Genomic DNA, 19,084 nt, shown 5'->3' with positions numbered 1-19,084 from the left:
TAATATAATAAATTAGAAATGTGGAAGATTATATACAGCATTTGTGGTAATTCACCCACTGTCTCTAAACCTCAGATTCATTTGTAATAATAATATTTTTACACGTAATGGTTTAGCACTTACCCAGTATACCACACATTTTTATCCCATTTAATCATCATTAACCATTTTACAGGTAATAGCACAGTTAGTCCTGCTTTCTAGTTGGAGAAATTAAGGGTCAGTATAGCTAAATGACCTGCTCAACACCACAACGGATGCAGGTTTTAGGACTCTGGCTACTGGGAATAAGATTATTTTTAAGGAAACCATTGAGCTCCAAAGTGCTAGGCAGATCTGAATGGGGGTTACAGATTCTTTTTAAAACTCTCGTTTTATGGGTACAATAATACTTCAGCATCATCCATTCTCATAAAGCATAAGGATAAACTTCACAAAGCAATAATCCTGGCAGAGATGAAGGTGACTTGGACTACAGGGACCGCAGTGGAAGTGGTAAGAAGTGGTCGCATTCTGGGCATATTTTGAAGGTAGAGCTAACAAGAATCGCTAATGTACTGGAGGTGATGTCAAGGATTACGCAAAGGCTTTGGTCTGAATACCTGGAAGAATGGAGTTAACAGTTTTTGAGAGGGGTAAGACTGTAGTAGCAGGTTTTGTTTTGTTTTTGGTAGAGAGAGGGCGGGGAGGTAGCAAAAAGAGTGTTGCTTCAGACATGCTGAGAGTCTCACTACACATCATAGTGGAGAGAGGGGCTAAGTAGTTAGACAGCAGAAAGGTGACAAGAAATGCCTAATTTCAAACACTCCCTTCAAGGACCGCTGATCCCTCTCGCTTCCCTTCCGACTGCAAGCGTCCCACAGACGCGACCACTCACAGGTGGGAATGTGGGTGATGGTGTCATGGGGTAGTCACAACCAACACGCAAATCACCGCCCTTTATCAGTCTAGTCAGCACCTCCAGCCCCTTACCTGGCAGCTCTGTTCGCCCCGGGCCAGCACGCGAGATTGCGCTATGCGTACACGCTCACCAAACAGCGCAGGACTTCTGGGTCTCTGCTCCACCTGAGTTCCGGTGTGCAGAAGCTATTGGAAACCTGCGGCAGGCAGGGCTCGGAGGACGTGGTTAGTGCGCTTGCGCATGACCACCTTCCGCGCACGCGCTCTCCTCTCGTTTCCTGCCGGCAGGAGTGCAGGAGGTGGAGCATCCGGGTCCCCGGGCGGCTGCTTCTGGCCCCGGAGCTCACTAGATCGGTCCCTGCCAGACCAGGAGGTGAGGCCACCCCATCTACCGCCGAAGCATGCACGTTGACGCGCGTACACGCCCCTGGCCCCCTGTTCGTCTTCAGAGGGCTGAGGAGGAAATTCGAGTTCGTAATGAACATTTTCCCTTTTCAAGCGCCGGACTCGGTTCCAAGCCCGCACCTCCTGGTGTTGACAGCCCGAGTAACCCTAGGCCTGCGACGACCTCTTATATTTCCCCCAGGCCTGGAGCTCCGCTGTGGTCCTTGGAGTACCCCTGTTAACCCAGACCCGCAGCGAGCGCAGCCTTTGCGTGTTGCATTTTCGGACCGCCCAGGGTTGTCACTGAAGCTTCGGCCGCCGGGAGCTGTCCACCCCCATCCCTTCCCTATAGGAAGACACTTGGAGACTACCAGTGTGGGATCGTTTAACTGGGGCGTTTTGATGTATTTCTGGGCCAGGGGAGGGGTAAGGGTGCTGTGCACCTAGCAGTGGACTAGAAAAAAGAAGGCTGAGTGCTCAGTCAGGCTCAGCTGATGTTTGATCTTGGTGCTTTCAGTTTTCCAGTTTATGAAAAGGATTAATGACATGTTTTGCTAGATGTATTTGTTCTGGAACAGGGCCTTATTTGCAATATTTATTAAAAAATATTTTTACTCTATTCTTTCTTTTTTTGTTGTTACCCTTGTCTTTTAAAAATCAGTTCTTAGATTTTGCCTCCAAGAAGTTATGTCAGTTTCCTCCTAATGAAATGAGAAGTCTGACTTTTCATTTCTTAGTGGTTATATTATTAAGCTTGACTTGCAACATTAAAAAAATTTTACGAGTATTTTTTAATTTGTTACTTTAAGGTGTGAATTTAAAACTTCAGTAATGGAGTTAGCCCACAGTTTATTGCTAAATGAAGAAGCTTTGGCTCAAATCACTGAAGCAAAGAGACCAGTATTTATCTTTGAATGGTTGCGATTTCTTGATAAAGTCTTGGTTGCTGCCAACAAGGTATGGTGTTTTTTTTTTCTTTTTCCCCCAGTTGTGTTAACATACTGGAGAATATTATGTGTTCATGATCTGTGAGAAAACACATGTTTTGGAAACTCCTATTACAGTATAATAGTCTCAAGTTCCATGGGTCACTAATGGAACTTGAGACTATTATACTGTAATAGGAGTTTCTTGTCTGTCCTTTCTCTATTCTGTGGCAAAACTCAAACTTCCTCTAAATCCACCGTGTTGCCTACTTCAAGTCTCTACTTGGATAGCTAATTGTGACTGGAGAAAAACATGATTATGCGACCTTAAATTCATTATCTGCAACTTCAGGTGGTCCCTCAGTGCTGCCTAGCAATCCCAATATCTTCATTTATCTTTCAAAGGCGTAAATAATAGATTTTTCTTACTTTCTGTTTTCTTCTTCCTACATAGTCTATTTCATCCAAGTCGCTTTTCATTTTCTGTGTGTTTTCTTTTCTGTCTTTAAAATTAGATACTTTCCTCAAACATCTGCCAATCTTTGGCTGTCCGCTCAAATTTAAGTTAGCTGTGAAAAGTTTTTTGGGCAGGGTGGTTAACTGAGCTTCACCATAGGCTAGTCTGGTTTTATGAGGAACCTCTGATGTTAATATCTTAAGTTTCTCTTGGCTAGTCATTCCCCAGAAGAGACTTTTCTACTAGGGCAGAGGTCCCCAACCCCTGGGCTGCGGACCTGTACTGGGCGGTGGCCTGTTAGGAATTGGGTTGCACAGCAGGAGATGAGCAGCAGGGTGATGAGCAAAGGATGCTTCATCTGTATTTGCAGCTGCTCCCCAGTGCTAGCATCACCTTCTCAACTCTACCTCAGATCATCAGGCATTGGAGTTTCACAGGAGCACCGGCTCTGGTGCCAAAAAGGTTGGGGACCACTGTCCTAGGGTATATGGCTAGCTGCTTAGGTTCTAAGAAGTGAAGGAGGGTGCTGGGACTTCAACGTTCAGTATGCAAACTTTCATTTAATTCCCTTGTTTTCAATGCAGTTTTCATAGCCCACAACTGTGCCTGAGCTCCTTAAGTCCAGAATGGTGGAGAGAGGTGCGGGAGTCTTATAGCTTCTTAGGTTCTCAACCATTTCTTCTAGGCACAACTTTACTCCTCCATAAACACCTAGAGCCTGAAAACAACAACAAAACAAGTATGAACTTTTAGAGGGTTCTTTAATTTAGGTCTCTTCTCAGCTTTCCCTGTTGGGGATACCTGGCTTCCATATTTCGCATTGATTCTTTTCTGATTTTCTTTATACTTGTGGATTTGTGCTTTTGTTGCTGTTGCCCTTTAGTATAGTTTTAGTAGGGTTTCTTTAACTAGAAGTTTCTATTTTCTCTTAACCCCCTCCAGTTAAGTATGTGTCGCCATCACTCTACTGAAACAGCACTTGTCCATCAGTGATCTCAAATTGCCCAAATCGATGGTCAGTAATCTGCCCCAATTGACTTGACATAGTTGATTTTCTACCTTGAAACACTTAAAATATTTTTTGTTGTGAAATTAAAAAGTACAAAAGAGTACATAAAGTTATCTAAGTCATGAAGCATAATATTAACATCTGTACACCTTCCACCCCAATTAAAAAATTGATTGTTTTCATTACTGTCGATGCATACGTAGTGTTAAGGTTCTCCTATTTGTGATTCCCAAAACATAACTTCTTTTAGTTCTCTTTCTTCTTCACTAATTACTCCTTATTTGTCATTGTTGTTGTTGGCTCTTTTTCAGTTCTGTGCACTTTAAAAAAAATCTATTGATACTTATTCCTTCAGGGATATTATCTAATTGCCTGAATTTTACCACCATCTTTGCAAGAATGACTCCCAGATATCCAACAAGCTGATCTACCGCTTTCTCTTGGATATCTAGAACCAAATTCTTGATTTCCTCCTCATAAACCTGTCCTTTCCCCAATTCTCTTCATCTCAGGAAATGACCATTTCACCCTTCTAGTTGCTCTGTTAATAAACCTTAGAGGCATTTTTGACTTCTCTTTTTTACTGAAACTTCACATCATATTCATCAGCAAATCCTATTGGTTCTATCCACTAAATATATTCAGAATTAAATTACTTTTCATCATCTCTGTTATTAACACTCTTATCTTTCTTCTGGATTATTGTGAAAGCTTCTTAAGTACTCACCGTGCTTCCAACACGTACCTTGTAGAGTATTCTTAGCTCAGTAGTCAGAATGAGCATCTTAAAACATTTAGATCACTTATCACCTCTACATCAACTTCTCACTCAGAATAAAACACAAAGTTCTTATAATGATGTATAAGACACTACACAGTCTGGTCCCTTCTATGCTTATTTTATCTTTTACTTTCTGTCTCTTACTCTGTTCCAGCCAAACTAGCCTTCTTGCAGTCCTCCAACTTATTAAGCATGCTGCCACATCCAGGTCTCTGCCTGGAGCATTCCTCTCCCAGGTATTTGCAAACCTCATGCCTTCACTTCTTTTCAGAGAGGCCTTTCTTTACTGACCTGTGTAAAATAGTAAGAACTCAAACTATTTATTTGTTTCTTTGATAAACTCTGTATCTCCCCTCTAAAGTGTAAACTCTGTGAAGGCAGAGACTTTGTCTGTTGTGTTCACTGTTACCTGGAATAGTGTATGGCATATAAGTGCACAATAAGTATTTCTTGAATGAATGAATGAATTTTTGGTATTGATCATGGGTAGATCTGAATATTTTTTCTGTTGTCTAGGGCTCTTCAGAGTTTCTTATGATTTCCTTCACTGACCTATGAATTTTTGGATTGCTGACTTTGCTTTTAAAGGGAGCCTTTCTGGGTTCTAAGACATCAGTTGTCCATACTCCCAATATTTTACATCTTTGGACTATTGGTTTATTTCTTAGTAAGTTGGTATGGAAACTTTGGGTCTAGAGTAGTCACTTTTATTGGTAGCTAACTCTTTGACATTGGAGGAGAATGAAAGAATATTTAATCTGGTAAAGAATGGTTCATTTCTTACTGAACTCATCTTGAAAATGCTTGTTTATAGTTTTATGCCTAATGTAATATAGATTTTAATTATTAGGGTACCTTAACTGTTAAGTATTTTTTTATTTTGACTAAAGGCAACAAAAATACATATAAAAAAAACTGATCCTGTTCTTTATTTTTTTTATAACAGACTGACGTAAAGGAAAAGCAGAAAAAACTTGTTGAACAATTAACTGGATTAATAAGTAGTTCACCTGGACCACCTACACGAAAATTGTTAGCTAAAAATCTTGCAGCCCTTTATAGCATTGGGGACACTTTCACTGTTTTTCAAACACTTGAAAAATGTAATGATATTATCAGAAATAAAGATGACACTGCAGCCTACTTACCAACAAAATTGTAAGTACTTGCTTTCAGATGCCCCTTGAAACTTGTTTTTAAAGAGTAACTTAAAAATAAGGGGCGGCTGATTATAAAGATCTTTAGTTAGATGGAACCTGAGGCATGCCGCTGACGAAAAATGCTCTAAGTAGGTCTGGGGAAGGGGTTCTAATTCAGCATTTGCTCCATTGCCACTGGGACTTTGAACTAACTACAGAGAATTGGTATGTTGTCAGCAATATGCACAGCGATCTTTTGGTAAATTTGGAAAGAGGTAATATTCTTGGCTGAGATTGCGAAAAGTAAAGAATTTCTAGGTGATGGGATTGAGGCAGGAATGGGCAAACTATAGCCAACTGGCCAAATCCAGTCTGCTGCCTGTTTTGTAAATAAAATTTTATTGAGATGGAGATATGCCTGTTCATTTAGGAGATAGATGTTTTCATGCCATAATGAGAGTTGAGTACCTGAGATGGAGACAGTTTTGCCTGCAAGTTTGCTGACCCCTAGGTAGTGGTCTTAATCCAATTCCTAGCACATTCTGTGGTTTGGGTCAAGGACAGACATTTTCGAAGCAAGTTTCGAGGATAATGGACATAGGGATACATCCTGTCAAAGAGTCAAATAAGAAACACAGCAGTAATAACACTGTGAGGAGTGGTGTGGGAGGAAAAAAATAACCACGGAAACTTAGCTGTGGTGTGAGGGAAGAGAAGTGTCAAGGAAGGCTTCTCAAGGAAGTATCAGCCAAGGAAGTTCAATCCTCAAGGAAGGACACATGGAAATTAGCCTAGTGAAGGGTTAAGATGGGAAGAAGGGAAAATGGATATGATAGGCTAGGGATTGGCAAACTTTTTGAAAAGGGCCAGATAGTAAATATTTTCGGCTTTGTGGACTATCCAAGTGTATCAAAACTACTCCCCTTTGCCACAGATAGTATGTAAGTAAACGAGCATGCCTGTGTCCCTATAAAACTTTATTTATACAAACAGATGGCAGGCTGGATGATGGGCCAGATCTGGCCTGCAGGCTGTAGTTTGCCAACCTATTTTCTAGACAAAGGAAACTTCTAATGGGAAGCAAAAATGACTTATTTATGCCTTATTTATATTGCTTTTTGAAAAGATATAAAATAGTGGAGGAAACAAGTTGCAAGGGGAAGATGATGAGTTCAATTCTGGGCCTGCTGATTTTGGCATACCAGTGGGAATATCCAAGTGATGGTGTGTAGTAGGCAGTTGGAAATCTGGGTCTAGATTTCAGAAATCTGCGTTGAGAATGTAGTTTTGGTGAGTGGAGAATGGACACTTGAGAGTAGGCTGAATGCTTTGGTGTGGATAAAGTTATCTAGGAAGAGCATAGGTGTGAGGAGAGAAGGTGCCAAGGATACAGCTCTAGAACACCAGCATTCAAGGGGCCAGGACCATTATGGTAGCCTACAGAGGAAATGGGGAAATTATTCTGAACCTGGACAGAGGTTTTTAGGTCCGTTTTTAACTGCATAGATAAGTTGTGATTAAATGTTTTGTTGTTTGGGATAGATGTAGATCTCAAAAGTTTTAAAAGAGATTAGTGAGTATTAATGCTTTCCAGTTATTTTGGAGTTTGAAGCTGTGTTGATACTTTGATGATTTAGTTTCCCACCACTTAGCAAATCAACACATGATTTTATAATTCTGCTCAAGTAGAATTTATTATATATTATTATTTGTATATGTTTATTATTTATATGTATTTCTAGTGGTTTCTTGGATTCTGTTTAGGAATTTCTTAATATATTCTGGCATGCGACCTCAGTCAGCTTTGTTATCAGCCTGGAGAGTACTGAAAAAGGCATTGGGTTTAGAGTTAAAGAGGTGAAGGTTGATTCCCTGATTCTCCTATTTATTACACATATGAGAGTGAGCTAATTTATGTAAATTTAGCTGAATTCTAAATTCCCTCAGCCTTAGCGAAGTTGCTCAGGACTCATATCTATTAGATGTCAGGTTCTAAGATTTAGGCACATTTGCCAGACTCCAAAGCATATGCTCTTCACCTCTATGCCCTACTCTGGCTTCTAAGCTAAACTCACAGCTATTCACTTATTTACATGGGTGGTTTCCTCTCTCCTGAGGAGATGGGCTGCTGTTACATTTCTTCTTCTGTGTAGCCATATGTTCCATTAAAGCCATTTAGATTAAATTTTACAAGTAATTGTTTATTATAATTTGTATATTAAGAGGCAGAAGCTGTGAGCAATACAAGAATATATAACATAGATTCTCTGTTTCTGGAGCTTACATTTCCATTGGCAGGATAAGATATAGCCATATAAAATGGTCAAGTCACAACATAGAAAACAATATAATTTTGTCAAAATGAGTGGTCGACATTGTTATATATAATGAGAGAAAAGAGGAGTCTTTGTGGATTGACATAATTTGAGAAGTCTTCATAAAGAGGAAACTTGGGTTTCTTTCCAGAGGATGGGTATGATTTCTTATGTAAATATATATTCTCTTGTTGTCCTAACAAGAATAGAATTTGATTAACTATAGTATTTGTCGTAATTATAAAGAATAAACAAGGTGTTTTTGAAAGTTTAAAATTAAGGATTTATAGCCAAAAGTGTCCTGTACAAATACAAATTTATTTCTGAAAATGAGAAAAGTATGATAAAATTGTATTATGAACCTGACTAATGAAAGTGTCACTTCTTACAGGGCTGCAGTGACTTGTGTTGGAGCATTTTATGAAAAAATGGGGAGAATGCTAGGCAGTGCATTTCCAGAAACAGTAAATAATCTTTTGAAATCTCTGAAAAGTGCAGAGGTAAGTTTTACAACAAATATTAAAATGTTTTGCTTGTGGCAGGAGTTAAATGTCAGTTAAAAATATATGTTTGCCTTTTTCTGTCACTGGAGTATTCACACTGCTTAGTAAGGAGGTAATTTAAAATTATTACTTGCCCTTCTTTTGATGTACATTACCTCATATTTCAGGGAAAAGGGAAAGAATGCTTTCCTTGACAAAGAATAGGTTTACCTATCATTTTTTATTTAGCCCTATAGATTTTTTTGCATCACCATTTTATTTTTTGTGCCATAGCTAATATATTAGTTTCCTAGGGCTGCTGTAATAAATTACCACAGATTGAATGTCTTAAAACAACAGAAATTTATTGTCTCACAATTCTGGAAGCTAGAAGCCTGAAATTAAGATATCAGCAGGGTCATGCTTCCTCTGAAGCCTCTTAGGAAGAATCCTTCCTTGCTATACTAGCTTCTAGTGGTTGCTGGCAATACTTGGCATTCCTTGACTTACCTTGCTTTGTAGATGCATCTCTCCATTCTTTGCCCTCTTTCACACGGTGTTCTCTATATGCACCTGTGTTCTGTCTAAATTCTTCTAAGGGTACCAGTCATTGGATTAAGGCCCACTCTTTTCCAGTATGACCTCATCTTTACTTGATTTTATTAGCAAAGACCTTATTTCCAAATGAAGTCATGTTCACAGATAACAGGGCTTAGGACCTAAACTAATCTCTTGAGGTTCGGGGGACACACTATTCAATCCACAAAAACTCTTATCAAGTAAAAATAGTTCTGTTTTGTCATGTCGCTTTGTTATTACTTCTGAAAATTTCTTGTAAACTTGAAGTTAACTGAAAATAGACTAACCCCTGGCCTCTGATGGTCTAATTCCTTTGTCTAGGAAAGCTAAAGGTTTCTGGGATGACAACACCTCTTCTGGGAACTATTTGCCTATTCTTGTGATAAAAATGAATTGAAGACATATTGTTAGGCATTAGGCATATAAAGATGAATAAGACCTCAAAAAGCTTACATTCTAGTGAAAGAGATCGATTTTTGAATAAGTATACTATTAGAAATATGAATCAAGCACTATAACAGTATGAAAACGAGTTTGAATTTGTCACAAGTAGATGAGAGTTTGGCATATGTGACAAGATTTTTAAATGTGTTAGATGTTTTCTTTCTCTTTTAGATGGTTTATATTACTGCTTAGCTACTTTTTACTTAGATTCTGAAAGTTTAGATTCTTGAGATATGATACCAAAACTTTTGATTTTGTCTTTATTATGCTGCACTTTAACAAGTCATGGAAACACTGGAACGTGTTTACTTGCTATAATTTAATTTCTCAGGAAGTGTTAACTTGCTATAACTTAATTTCTCAGGAAGATACTATTTAATTGAAGTTAGTAATTATTTTCACCTTTCAGGAACTTTCTAGAAAAATTAATTTTATTTTTTTAAACTTACTGTTTATAATTTAGAGATAAGACCATGAGGCACAGAAAACTTTTGTGTTTTGATATGTTCTTGTTTAAATGTGGAGTTTGCTTACAACATCCTTTTTGTTTTACTTTATTTTCATATCTAGTCTCAAGGGAGAAGTGAAATCTTAATGAGTCTACAGAAAGTTCTAAATGGACTGGGTGGTGCAGCAGCTTCCTCTCATCGTGATATTTACAAGAATGCCAGGTCCCTCTTGACTGACAGGTCGATGGCTGTTCGATGTGCAGTTGCCAAGGTTAGTACTGGACTAGTTTATAATGATGCTTCTTATCCTACTTGCTCTTAAATGATTTTTTTTAAATGATTTTTTTTTTAATTTAAAAATTTTACCACTTCTGGACCTTTACCTGAGGAAATCCAAAACACTACTTCAGAGGGACATGAGAATCCATATATTCGTTGCAGCATTATTTACAATAGTCAAGATATGGAGGCAACCAAGGTGTCCATCAGTGGATGAATGGATAAAGAAGAGGCGATACATATATACAATGGAATATTAATCAGCCATACAAAAAGAATGAAATCTTGCCATCTGCAACAACATAAATGGACCTGGAGGGTATTGTGCTGAGTGGAATAAGTCATACAGGGAAAGACAGATGCCATATGATTTCACTTACATATGAAATCTAAACAACATAATAAACAAAACAGAAACAAACTCATAGATAAAAGAGAACATTTTGATGGTTGCCAGATGGGAGGGGAATTGGGGTGGGTGAAAAGGGAGAAGGGATTAAGAAGTACAAATTGGTAGTTGTAAAACAGGGGGATGTGAAGTATAGTATAAAGAATATAGTCAACAATATTGTAATAACCAGGTATGGTCAGACAGGTACCAAATTTATTGGTGTGATCACTTTGCAAGTTATATAAATGTCTAATCACTATGTTGTATACCTGAAACTAATATAATGTTGTATGTTAACTGTAATTAAAAAAATTATTTAAAAAATTTTAAAAATGTAATGACATACTTTTTGTCTTCATGGATTAGTTTCATTTCATTTGTTCTATAATAATATATAAGTGGAAGCATGTAGTATGTGTTCTGGCTGCTTTTTTTTTTTTTTTTTTTTTTTTTTTCTTTCACTCAGCATAATTATTTTGAGATTCATCTTTGTTATTACATGCATCAATAGTTCATTCCTTTTTATTGCTTAATAGTATTTCATTGTATGGCTGTATCTCAGCTGGTTTATTTCTTCACCTGTGATGAACATTTGCATTGCTTCTAGTTTTGACTAATACAGGAAAAAGGCTGCTATGAACATCTGTGTACAAGTTTTCGTATTGACACATGCTTTCATTTCAGTTTGATAAATACTTAGGAATGGAATGGCTAGATCATATGCTAAGTTTATGTTTAACTTTTTGAGAAATTGCCACTATTTTCCAAAGTACATGTACCATTTTACGTTTCTGCCAGCAGAGTATAAGACTTCCAGTTCCTTCACATCCTCTCTAACAGTCTTTTTAATCATAGCCCTTCTTATAGATGTGTACAGGTATCTCACTGTAGCTTTAATTTTTATTTCCCTAATGTGACTAATGATGAGCATATTTTTTGATGCTTTTTTGCCATCCATATCTTCTTTCGAGAGAATCTATTCAAAACTTTTGTGCATTGTTTTATTGAGTTATTTGTTTTCTTATTGACTTTTGTGAGTACTTTATAGTTTCTTCATATGTTTCTTTATCAGATACATGGTTTGCAAATATTTTTTCCCAGTCTGTGGCCTTTTTATTCTCTTAATAGTGCTTTTCTAAGAAATTTCGAATTGTTTAAAAGTCTGATTTATCAATTTTCATATATGGATTATGCTTTTGGTGTTCTAAGAAAATTTTTCCCAACCCAAGGTTTCTCCTACATTTCCTTCATAAAGTTTTATACACTTAGATATATGATCAATTTTGGGTTAATTTTTGTATGTAGTACAAGATATGAATCAAATTTCTTTTTGCACATGGATATCCATTCATTCTAGCACCTTGTTGAAAAGACTATTTTTTCTTCCCTAGCTTGCCTTTGAATCTTTGTTGAAAACTGGTTGTCCATGTACATGGACTCTGTATTCTGTTTTATTGCTTATCTTGATGTCAATAACTCTTGATTACTGTACCTTCATAGTAAGTCTTAAAATAAGCTTGTGTTAGCCCTTCAACTTTTTCTTTTCCAAAATAGTTTTGGCTAGGTCCTTTGCATTTTCATATGAATTGTAGCTTATCAATTTCTATAAAAATAGCATCCTGAGATTTTGATTCAGGTTCCATTGACTCTATCTGGGGAGAGATGACATCAATATTAAGTCTTCCAACCCATGAACATGATATAACTCTCATTTATTTAGGTCTTTGATTTTTCTTAGTAACATTTTGTTGCTTTCAATGTACAGGTCTTGCACATCATTTGTCAGATTTATCCCTAAGTATTTAATATTTTTATGCAATTTCAAATGCTGTTACTTTATTTCGATTTCTTGTTGTTTGTTACTAACATATAGAAATAGAATTGATTATGTACATTGATCTTATATTCACCAACTTAAACTGACTTATCAGATTTTTTAGTAGATTCTGTCGGATAGTTTACGTAGACAATCATGTCGTCGTCTATAAATAAAAGCTGTTTTATTTCTTTTCCAGTCTGAGTACTTTTTATTTACTTTTCTTTCCTTATTACACTGACTGGCTAGATCCTTCAGTACAATATTGTATAGAAAACATGAGTGCAGACATTCTTACCTTGTTCCAGATCCTTAAGGGGGAAACATTTGCTCCTTGACCATTAAGTATCATGTTAACTGTTGGCTCTTCTTGATGACTTTTATCAGGTTGAGGAAATGCCTTTTTATTCCTAGCTTTCTTAAAGGTTTTATCAGGAAAGGATGTTGGATTTTGCCAAATGCCATTTGATTTAAATTTAATTTCTTGTGTTGTTTCTGTTGTTGCTGTTTTCTAATTAAACTCTTTAAGAAAATTATAGATTTACATGCAATTATAAGAAATACTATAGAGAGATTTTTATAAACTTTTACACAGTTCCTCCCATGGTAATATCTTGTAAAAGTATAGTACAATATTATAACCAGTGTAATAGAATAGTGACATTGACACAATCTGCTGATCTTGTTCAGTTTTCCTCAGTTTTACTTATATTCTGTTAAAGGCTTTTTCAAGCATTTATTGAGATGATCATTTGACTTTTCTTTTTTAGTTTGCTAATGTAATAAATTACATTGTTTAGTTTTAGAATATTAACCAGTCTTTTATTTCTAGGATAAACTATTTGATCATGATATATTATCCTTTTTATGTATTGTTGGATTAGAAGTGCTAAAAGTTTGTTTAGAATTTTTGCATCCATGTTCATGAAGGATATTGGTATGTAGTTTTATACTCTTGGAGTGACTTTGTCAGCTTTCAACATCAGAGTAATACTGGTCTCATAGGATGAGTTGGGGAAGTATAAACTTCTCTTCAATTTTCTGGAAGAGTTTGTGTAAAACTGGTATTATTTCTTGCTTAAAAGTTTGATTAAATTTACCAGTACATCTCTCTGGGCCTGTTGTTTCCTTTAGGAGGAAATACTAAACTACAAATTCAATTTTTAAAATGGATATTGGGCTATTTAGGTTATCTGTTTTTTCTTGAGCAAGTTGTCTACTTCATCTAAGCTATCAAATTTATTGGCATACACTTTATAATATTCCTTTTTTCCTTTTAATATATATTGAATCTGTAGTGTCATGACCTCTATCATTCCTAATTTTGGTAATTTGTGTCTTCTTTCTCATTTTCCTTATCTCTCTGGCTAGAGATTTATCAAATTTATTGATTATCTCGAAGCAGCTTTTGGTTTCTTTTCTTTTTCAATTTTCTTGTTCATTGATTTCCCCTCTTATCTATATTATTTCCTTTTTTTCCCTGCTTACTCTGTGTTGAATTTGCTCTATGTCATCTCGTTTCTTAATGTGGAAGCCGGGTTATTGATTTGAGACCTTTCTTCTTTCTAATATAGGAGTTTAGCATTAAACATTTCCACCTAAGTACTAAAAACTTTCTCCAGGCAGTAAGCTGGGACTGTTGTAGGGCTCACCTTGTTTGTTTTCCATCTCTTAAGGATTATTATCCTTTATCACCCAATGTCCAGTATCTTGAAAACTGTCGTTTCATATATTTTGTCCAATATTTTGGTTATTTCAGGAACATAAATCTGATTCTTGTTACTCCGTCTCTGGAAATGGAAGTTCTAGGATGTAATTTACTTTTTTTTTTTTTTTTAAATTACAGTGTCTACTAGAACTACAGAATGAAGCTGTGTTCATGTGGACTGCTGAACTGGAAAATATAGCCACTCTCTGCTTTAAGGCTTTGGAAAACTCAAATTATGGAGTACGAGTGGCAGTGTCTAAACTCTTAGGAACAGTCATGGCTACAGCATTGATGCCAAAACAAGCAACAGGTATTGTTGTTTGCCAACCCCTGATCTGGACTGTAACAGATATTTGAAAGTATATGGAATGCTTCCTTCTAAACGAGTTATTGCTTATAGTCAAGTCACTTTAAGGGATTTAAATTGTTAGGTATCTTTGTCTACATTTTTATAAAATCAAAGTACCCAAATGGCATTTTCCTTGGTATAGTTAAGACATTTTTATGATGGTAGTGTATAAGGTAATATATAGCAAGTATGTTGGAAGTATAAGCAAGTAAGGTTTATGAAATGGTTTTGTATAATGTTTGAGGGACTGGAATCTGGCACTTTATGTGCTTTCTTACTTTAAATCTCTGATGACTAGATTCCCATTTATAGCATAGTAATTTTTCATTTTTTCTTGACCATGAGTGAGCAGAATCAGGCAGCTTTGATTTTTCATGTGACTTCTGCTCTGCCTCACAGTTTCATGGAGACACGTCAGGGACAGGTGTGTATAGATATTGAGCAAACCCAGCTCTGCTATTGTCTGCACTCCTATTACATCTCCATATAGTAGAAAGAGAATCAGATGTTATAAAGTCAAGTCCTAGGTCTTATGTTTGTTAGCTATGAAACCCTTTGAGCTTTAGTCTCTTCATCTTTAATGATAATTATTTCAACCTGTGAATTAGATGGTGATGATGATGATGATAGGTAACATTTATAAAGTGCTAACTATGTTCCAGGCACTGAATTACGTATATAGCAGAATTGTTTTACTTAATCCTCACAAAAACCCCGTGAATCATAAATACTGTTGTTATTCCTATTTTATATTCAAGGAAGTTGGGCTCAGAGAGATGGTGTAATATATGTTTTAATAAGTCTTCTGTTCAGTGTCTGAGCTGAAATTAAAACTGAGACAATGAAATTCTAAAGCCTACATACCTAATCATGAGCTTTAGGATTATATATGTGAAAGAACTTTATAAAATAGAAAGCTCTAAACCAGGGATGGCAGGTAGATTGCAGTCCAGTGACATTTTAGTCCATTGGTAACTGTTTTATAGAAAGCGTGGTCCTGATAAAGTTTCTTTATGTCCATCTCACAGGAATGAGGGCTGTCTGTGATCAGTGAACAATATCTCCTGTGGGCCTGCATTGCTCTTGTTGTGTTACATGTATCAAGGTTAACATCATTATCAGACTGTGTTGTTACAGATTTATTGAATTGTTTTTAATTTTCTAGTTTCCTCTATTTTTCTTAGTATTTTTGCTTCACATTGAATTTATTTTTACAAGCACATTGTAAGTGTTAAGATAATAAGAAAAACTAAATGACCCTATCTCCTTTGTAATTTAGGTCCGCCTAAAAATAATTACTTGAATTATAAAGCGAGATTATTAGGAAATATTAACTAATAGCAAAATAGACTTGCTTATATTTGACCTTTCTTCCTGAAAGTCATGCGCCAGAATGTGAAGCGAGCGACATTTGATGAAGTCTTAGAGCTCATGGCCACAGGATTTCTGCGAGGAGGGTCAGGGTTCTTGAAGAGCGGCGGAGAGATGTTAAAGGTTGGAGGGTCCGTAAATCGTGAAGTGAGAGTTGGAGTCACACAGGTCTGTAATTCATGTCTGTAAAAGAGTCCTGGTCATGTCACTTGTGAAAATTCACGGACAACTCTTATGAAATAACTACACACAGAGATTTTTAGTATTGTTTGTTTTATTTCAAAACATTTCTTTTACCAAATGAATGAATTACATTAAATTCCAAATTACATGCTTATGTGGAAGGGTAGATACTTAATAATGTGTAAATAAGCCTATGTCCACTATATTTATATAAATATCTAACCAAATTTTCCCATATTTTATTTGTGAGAAAATCAGATATGAAATAATTTAGTTTTAATTGAAATTATATTCAGGTAGCTAGCTTGAGGCATTTAATAAATTTAAATGTTGTACAATGAGCCTGTAGTTAAAAATACTGGTTAATACTTTAGATTTCCATCAATGATTAATCATCAATGTAATTCTGAAATTAAACCTAACTTGGAATTATAATTTGAAAATAATAATTAACACCAAATAAGATGTTATGGTTAACGATCTAATAATAACGTCTAATAAGATGAAATGTTTCTTTGTGATCTTATTAGTCAAAATCACTCCAACTATTCCTTATTCCTGAAACAACTATAAAATAGAAGAAACCGTTTTTATCTTACAGTTATAAGCAAGTGCTTTGTAGCTTTAGTATTTATTTAGGATGTTAGGGTTCTTATATTCTTATAACCTATTACCTTTTTCATAACCAGGATGAATTCAGCTTTTCTTCCTTCCTTTACTGCTCTCTGTATTTTTCATGAAGCTATTGTCTTAAGAACCATTTTTAGTCAAAGGTACTTCTACCAGTAATTCCTATGCTAGAAGTACTACAAAGGTCTCAAGTTTTAAATTTTCTGTATTTTAATCTCAAATATACTTTATTTGCATGCCATTATCAGCTGTTTCTGTAGTTGATTTATCTATAATTTCAATTCATTTATATACATTTGTTTGAAGTTTTATCTTTATTTATAGGCATATGTTGTTTTCGTAACAACATTGGGTGGTCAATGGTTGGAGCGTAGCTTTGCTACATTCTTGTCCCATGTACTTGATCTGGTTTCCCATCCTCGGGCGACGCAAACACATGTAGAGGCTGTGTACTCAAGACGATGTGTCTCCTTTATCCTAAGAGCTACTGTGGGCAGTTTGCTAGGCGAAAAAGCCCAGATTGCAGCTGCCAAAGAAATATGCCAAGCTATCGGCAAACAAATGAAAGCAGTAGGTAAGGATTGATGTAATAATGTGTATTGTTGTTGATTACCTTAGTCATTTAGTTATTATTATTATTAATAAATACTAATAGATCCGATTAGTTTATATATTTTTCTGGACTGTGTTTTAATAGTCATTTTATTGAGTATTCTTATTTATTATTAAAACAACATGTAATTTTAGTGAAACAATTTTTAAAGATTTAGGTAGCATGCTTGTAAAATTAGGTTTTCTGTTTTATTTCAAGTACTAATACTGATTTTATAGCTTTCCTGGTATGCAGCAGCACTGATTTGTTCTCTGTAAGAGATAATCTATTGTGATTTTTGGAGCCTGTTGTTTTATAAACACATGTCATTGTTGGGATTTTTTACTTCTTCTATAGGCTTAATATGAAGACTCAGAGAAGAACAATCAGGTAGCTATTAGCCCACTATAGGATATACTATAAAACTTCATTAATTCATACATAAAAGAAATCCTTTTCTGAGAAGTATCAATTTTATAAATTTTTTATTTAATAAATTGTTATTGAGTGTCCGACATTGCAGAGCAGTAATTCAGGGTTTGAATAATGAGTAAGATAAAGTTCCTGCCTTTATGGAACTTACAATCCAATTAGGGAACTAAAGCAAAGTAAAATGCAAAGTCTATAAGACAGTTTAGTTTTATCTCTGTTGAGAATATACATTAATTAGGCACATTATATTGCCTAATAGAGGTCTTTAATAATTTAATGAATAGATAATTAGTAATTTATATTTAAAAAATATAAATTAAATATTTCATAAAATTAATAAAAATAAACTCACAGATAGTTTAGTTATAGTTTTTGTTGTTTATAATAGTTTACTTAGCAAATCATGTTTTAAATGTATAGGGCTAACTGAAAATTATGAATTGTGAATTAAAGGGTATTTAAATAAATGAGGTATCATTCTTTAGATGTGCTAAAATAGTAATCTTTGATTCATAACTTGAAAAATGTTTTTACATTGATTCATTGAAGAAATGTTTGAGTTCCAGAAACACTGTGCCAAATGATGAGAATAAAATAGAGAACAAGAAACAGATAGCACCTGTTCAGGGAGCTTATAGTTTAGTAATCAAAGAAAGAATTCAGAAATATCTAAGAAGTCCAGAAGTATCTAAGAAGAAAAGAGGTATTTAATTAGAGTCCATAATGTGTTAATCTGTTCTATTATTCTACATTATATATTTTATAGTCTATTAATTCATAATGAATGCAAAAAAGGTAAGAAAGTTTTATTGTCATTCAAAGATTATTAATCTTTAAAGGCAAAGATTAGCCAGTTGATTAAAAACATTCTAAAAGCAGAATTAAATGTAGTGCTATATATCTAGGATTTGTGGACCAGAATGTATTCTCAATTAGTAATCTGACAAGGGATTTACAGTTGTTTCATATTAAATACATTTCAAACCTAGTGGAAATTAAAAGGTGGGAGGAAGGAGCAGCAAAGCTAATGGGGATTTTAAGGAACATTCCAGAAAGAAGTTCTAAACCCACTTTCCTTATAGATCCACACTACCAATATATTGCAGTATTTGAAATATCATTAATAATTATAAGTAACAGTAATAGCTGCTAACATTTATTGAATGTGTATTGGGAGCAGCATTGTGCTAAGTTCTTGTATGCATTGACGTTTTAATCATCACAATACTCTTTGAGAAGGACTTCCCTTTCAGCAGATGAGGAACTTGAGACTTAGATAAATCGATTATCTTCCCCGTTGTCACATAGCTAACATGACTGGTGGAACTGGGATTTGAACCCAAGTCTTCTTTTTCTAGAGCCTGTGCTTTTTGTGCCCAACAGTTTGTTTCTGCTTACTAAATTTAAGTTTTAACCCTGAAAGCAGACAAAATATCTCAGTATATATTTAAGCATTGTCAGTAAGGCA

General features: G+C 35.3%; 2 protein-coding genes across 5 annotated transcripts in view; one reads left to right on the top strand and one right to left on the bottom strand.

Moving 5' to 3' along the window:
- GPATCH11 (G-patch domain containing 11) overlaps window positions 1–1,119 on the bottom strand; it is an 18,563-nt gene extending 17,444 nt beyond the window's left edge. For 2 of the 3 annotated variants that reach the window (XM_015588251.2, XM_025045722.1), the window contains exon 1: window positions 973–1,109. The gene's annotated coding sequence lies outside the window, so the exon portion shown is untranslated. Of the gene's footprint in view, window positions 1–972 lie in introns of all 3 variants that reach the window. The other variant, XM_006910388.3, reaches the window with a different exon arrangement.
- A 55-nt stretch (window positions 1,120–1,174) lies between these two features.
- Window positions 1,175–19,084, top strand: part of HEATR5B (HEAT repeat containing 5B) — a 75,163-nt gene continuing 57,253 nt past the window's right edge. Inside the window, exons 1-8 of one of the 2 annotated variants that reach the window (XM_006910387.3) lie at window positions 1,175–1,273; window positions 2,094–2,241; window positions 5,404–5,615; window positions 8,303–8,411; window positions 9,987–10,136; window positions 14,198–14,369; window positions 15,790–15,947; window positions 16,917–17,166. In XM_006910387.3, the coding sequence (XP_006910449.1) occupies window positions 2,116–2,241; window positions 5,404–5,615; window positions 8,303–8,411; window positions 9,987–10,136; window positions 14,198–14,369; window positions 15,790–15,947; window positions 16,917–17,166 (1,177 nt within the window). In that variant the 5' untranslated portion in view covers window positions 1,175–1,273; window positions 2,094–2,115. Of the gene's footprint in view, window positions 1,371–2,093; window positions 2,242–5,403; window positions 5,616–8,302; window positions 8,412–9,986; window positions 10,137–14,197; window positions 14,370–15,789; window positions 15,948–16,916; window positions 17,167–19,084 lie in introns of both variants that reach the window. The other variant, XM_015588215.2, reaches the window with a different exon arrangement.

The sequence above is a fragment of the Pteropus alecto genome, unplaced genomic scaffold (genome assembly GCF_000325575.1).
Source record: "Pteropus alecto unplaced genomic scaffold, ASM32557v1 scaffold61, whole genome shotgun sequence".
NCBI classification, from domain to species: domain Eukaryota; kingdom Metazoa; phylum Chordata; class Mammalia; order Chiroptera; family Pteropodidae; genus Pteropus; species Pteropus alecto.
The sequence above is the reverse complement of the archived record's forward strand: the minus strand, read 5'-3'. Positions and strand labels throughout refer to the sequence as shown.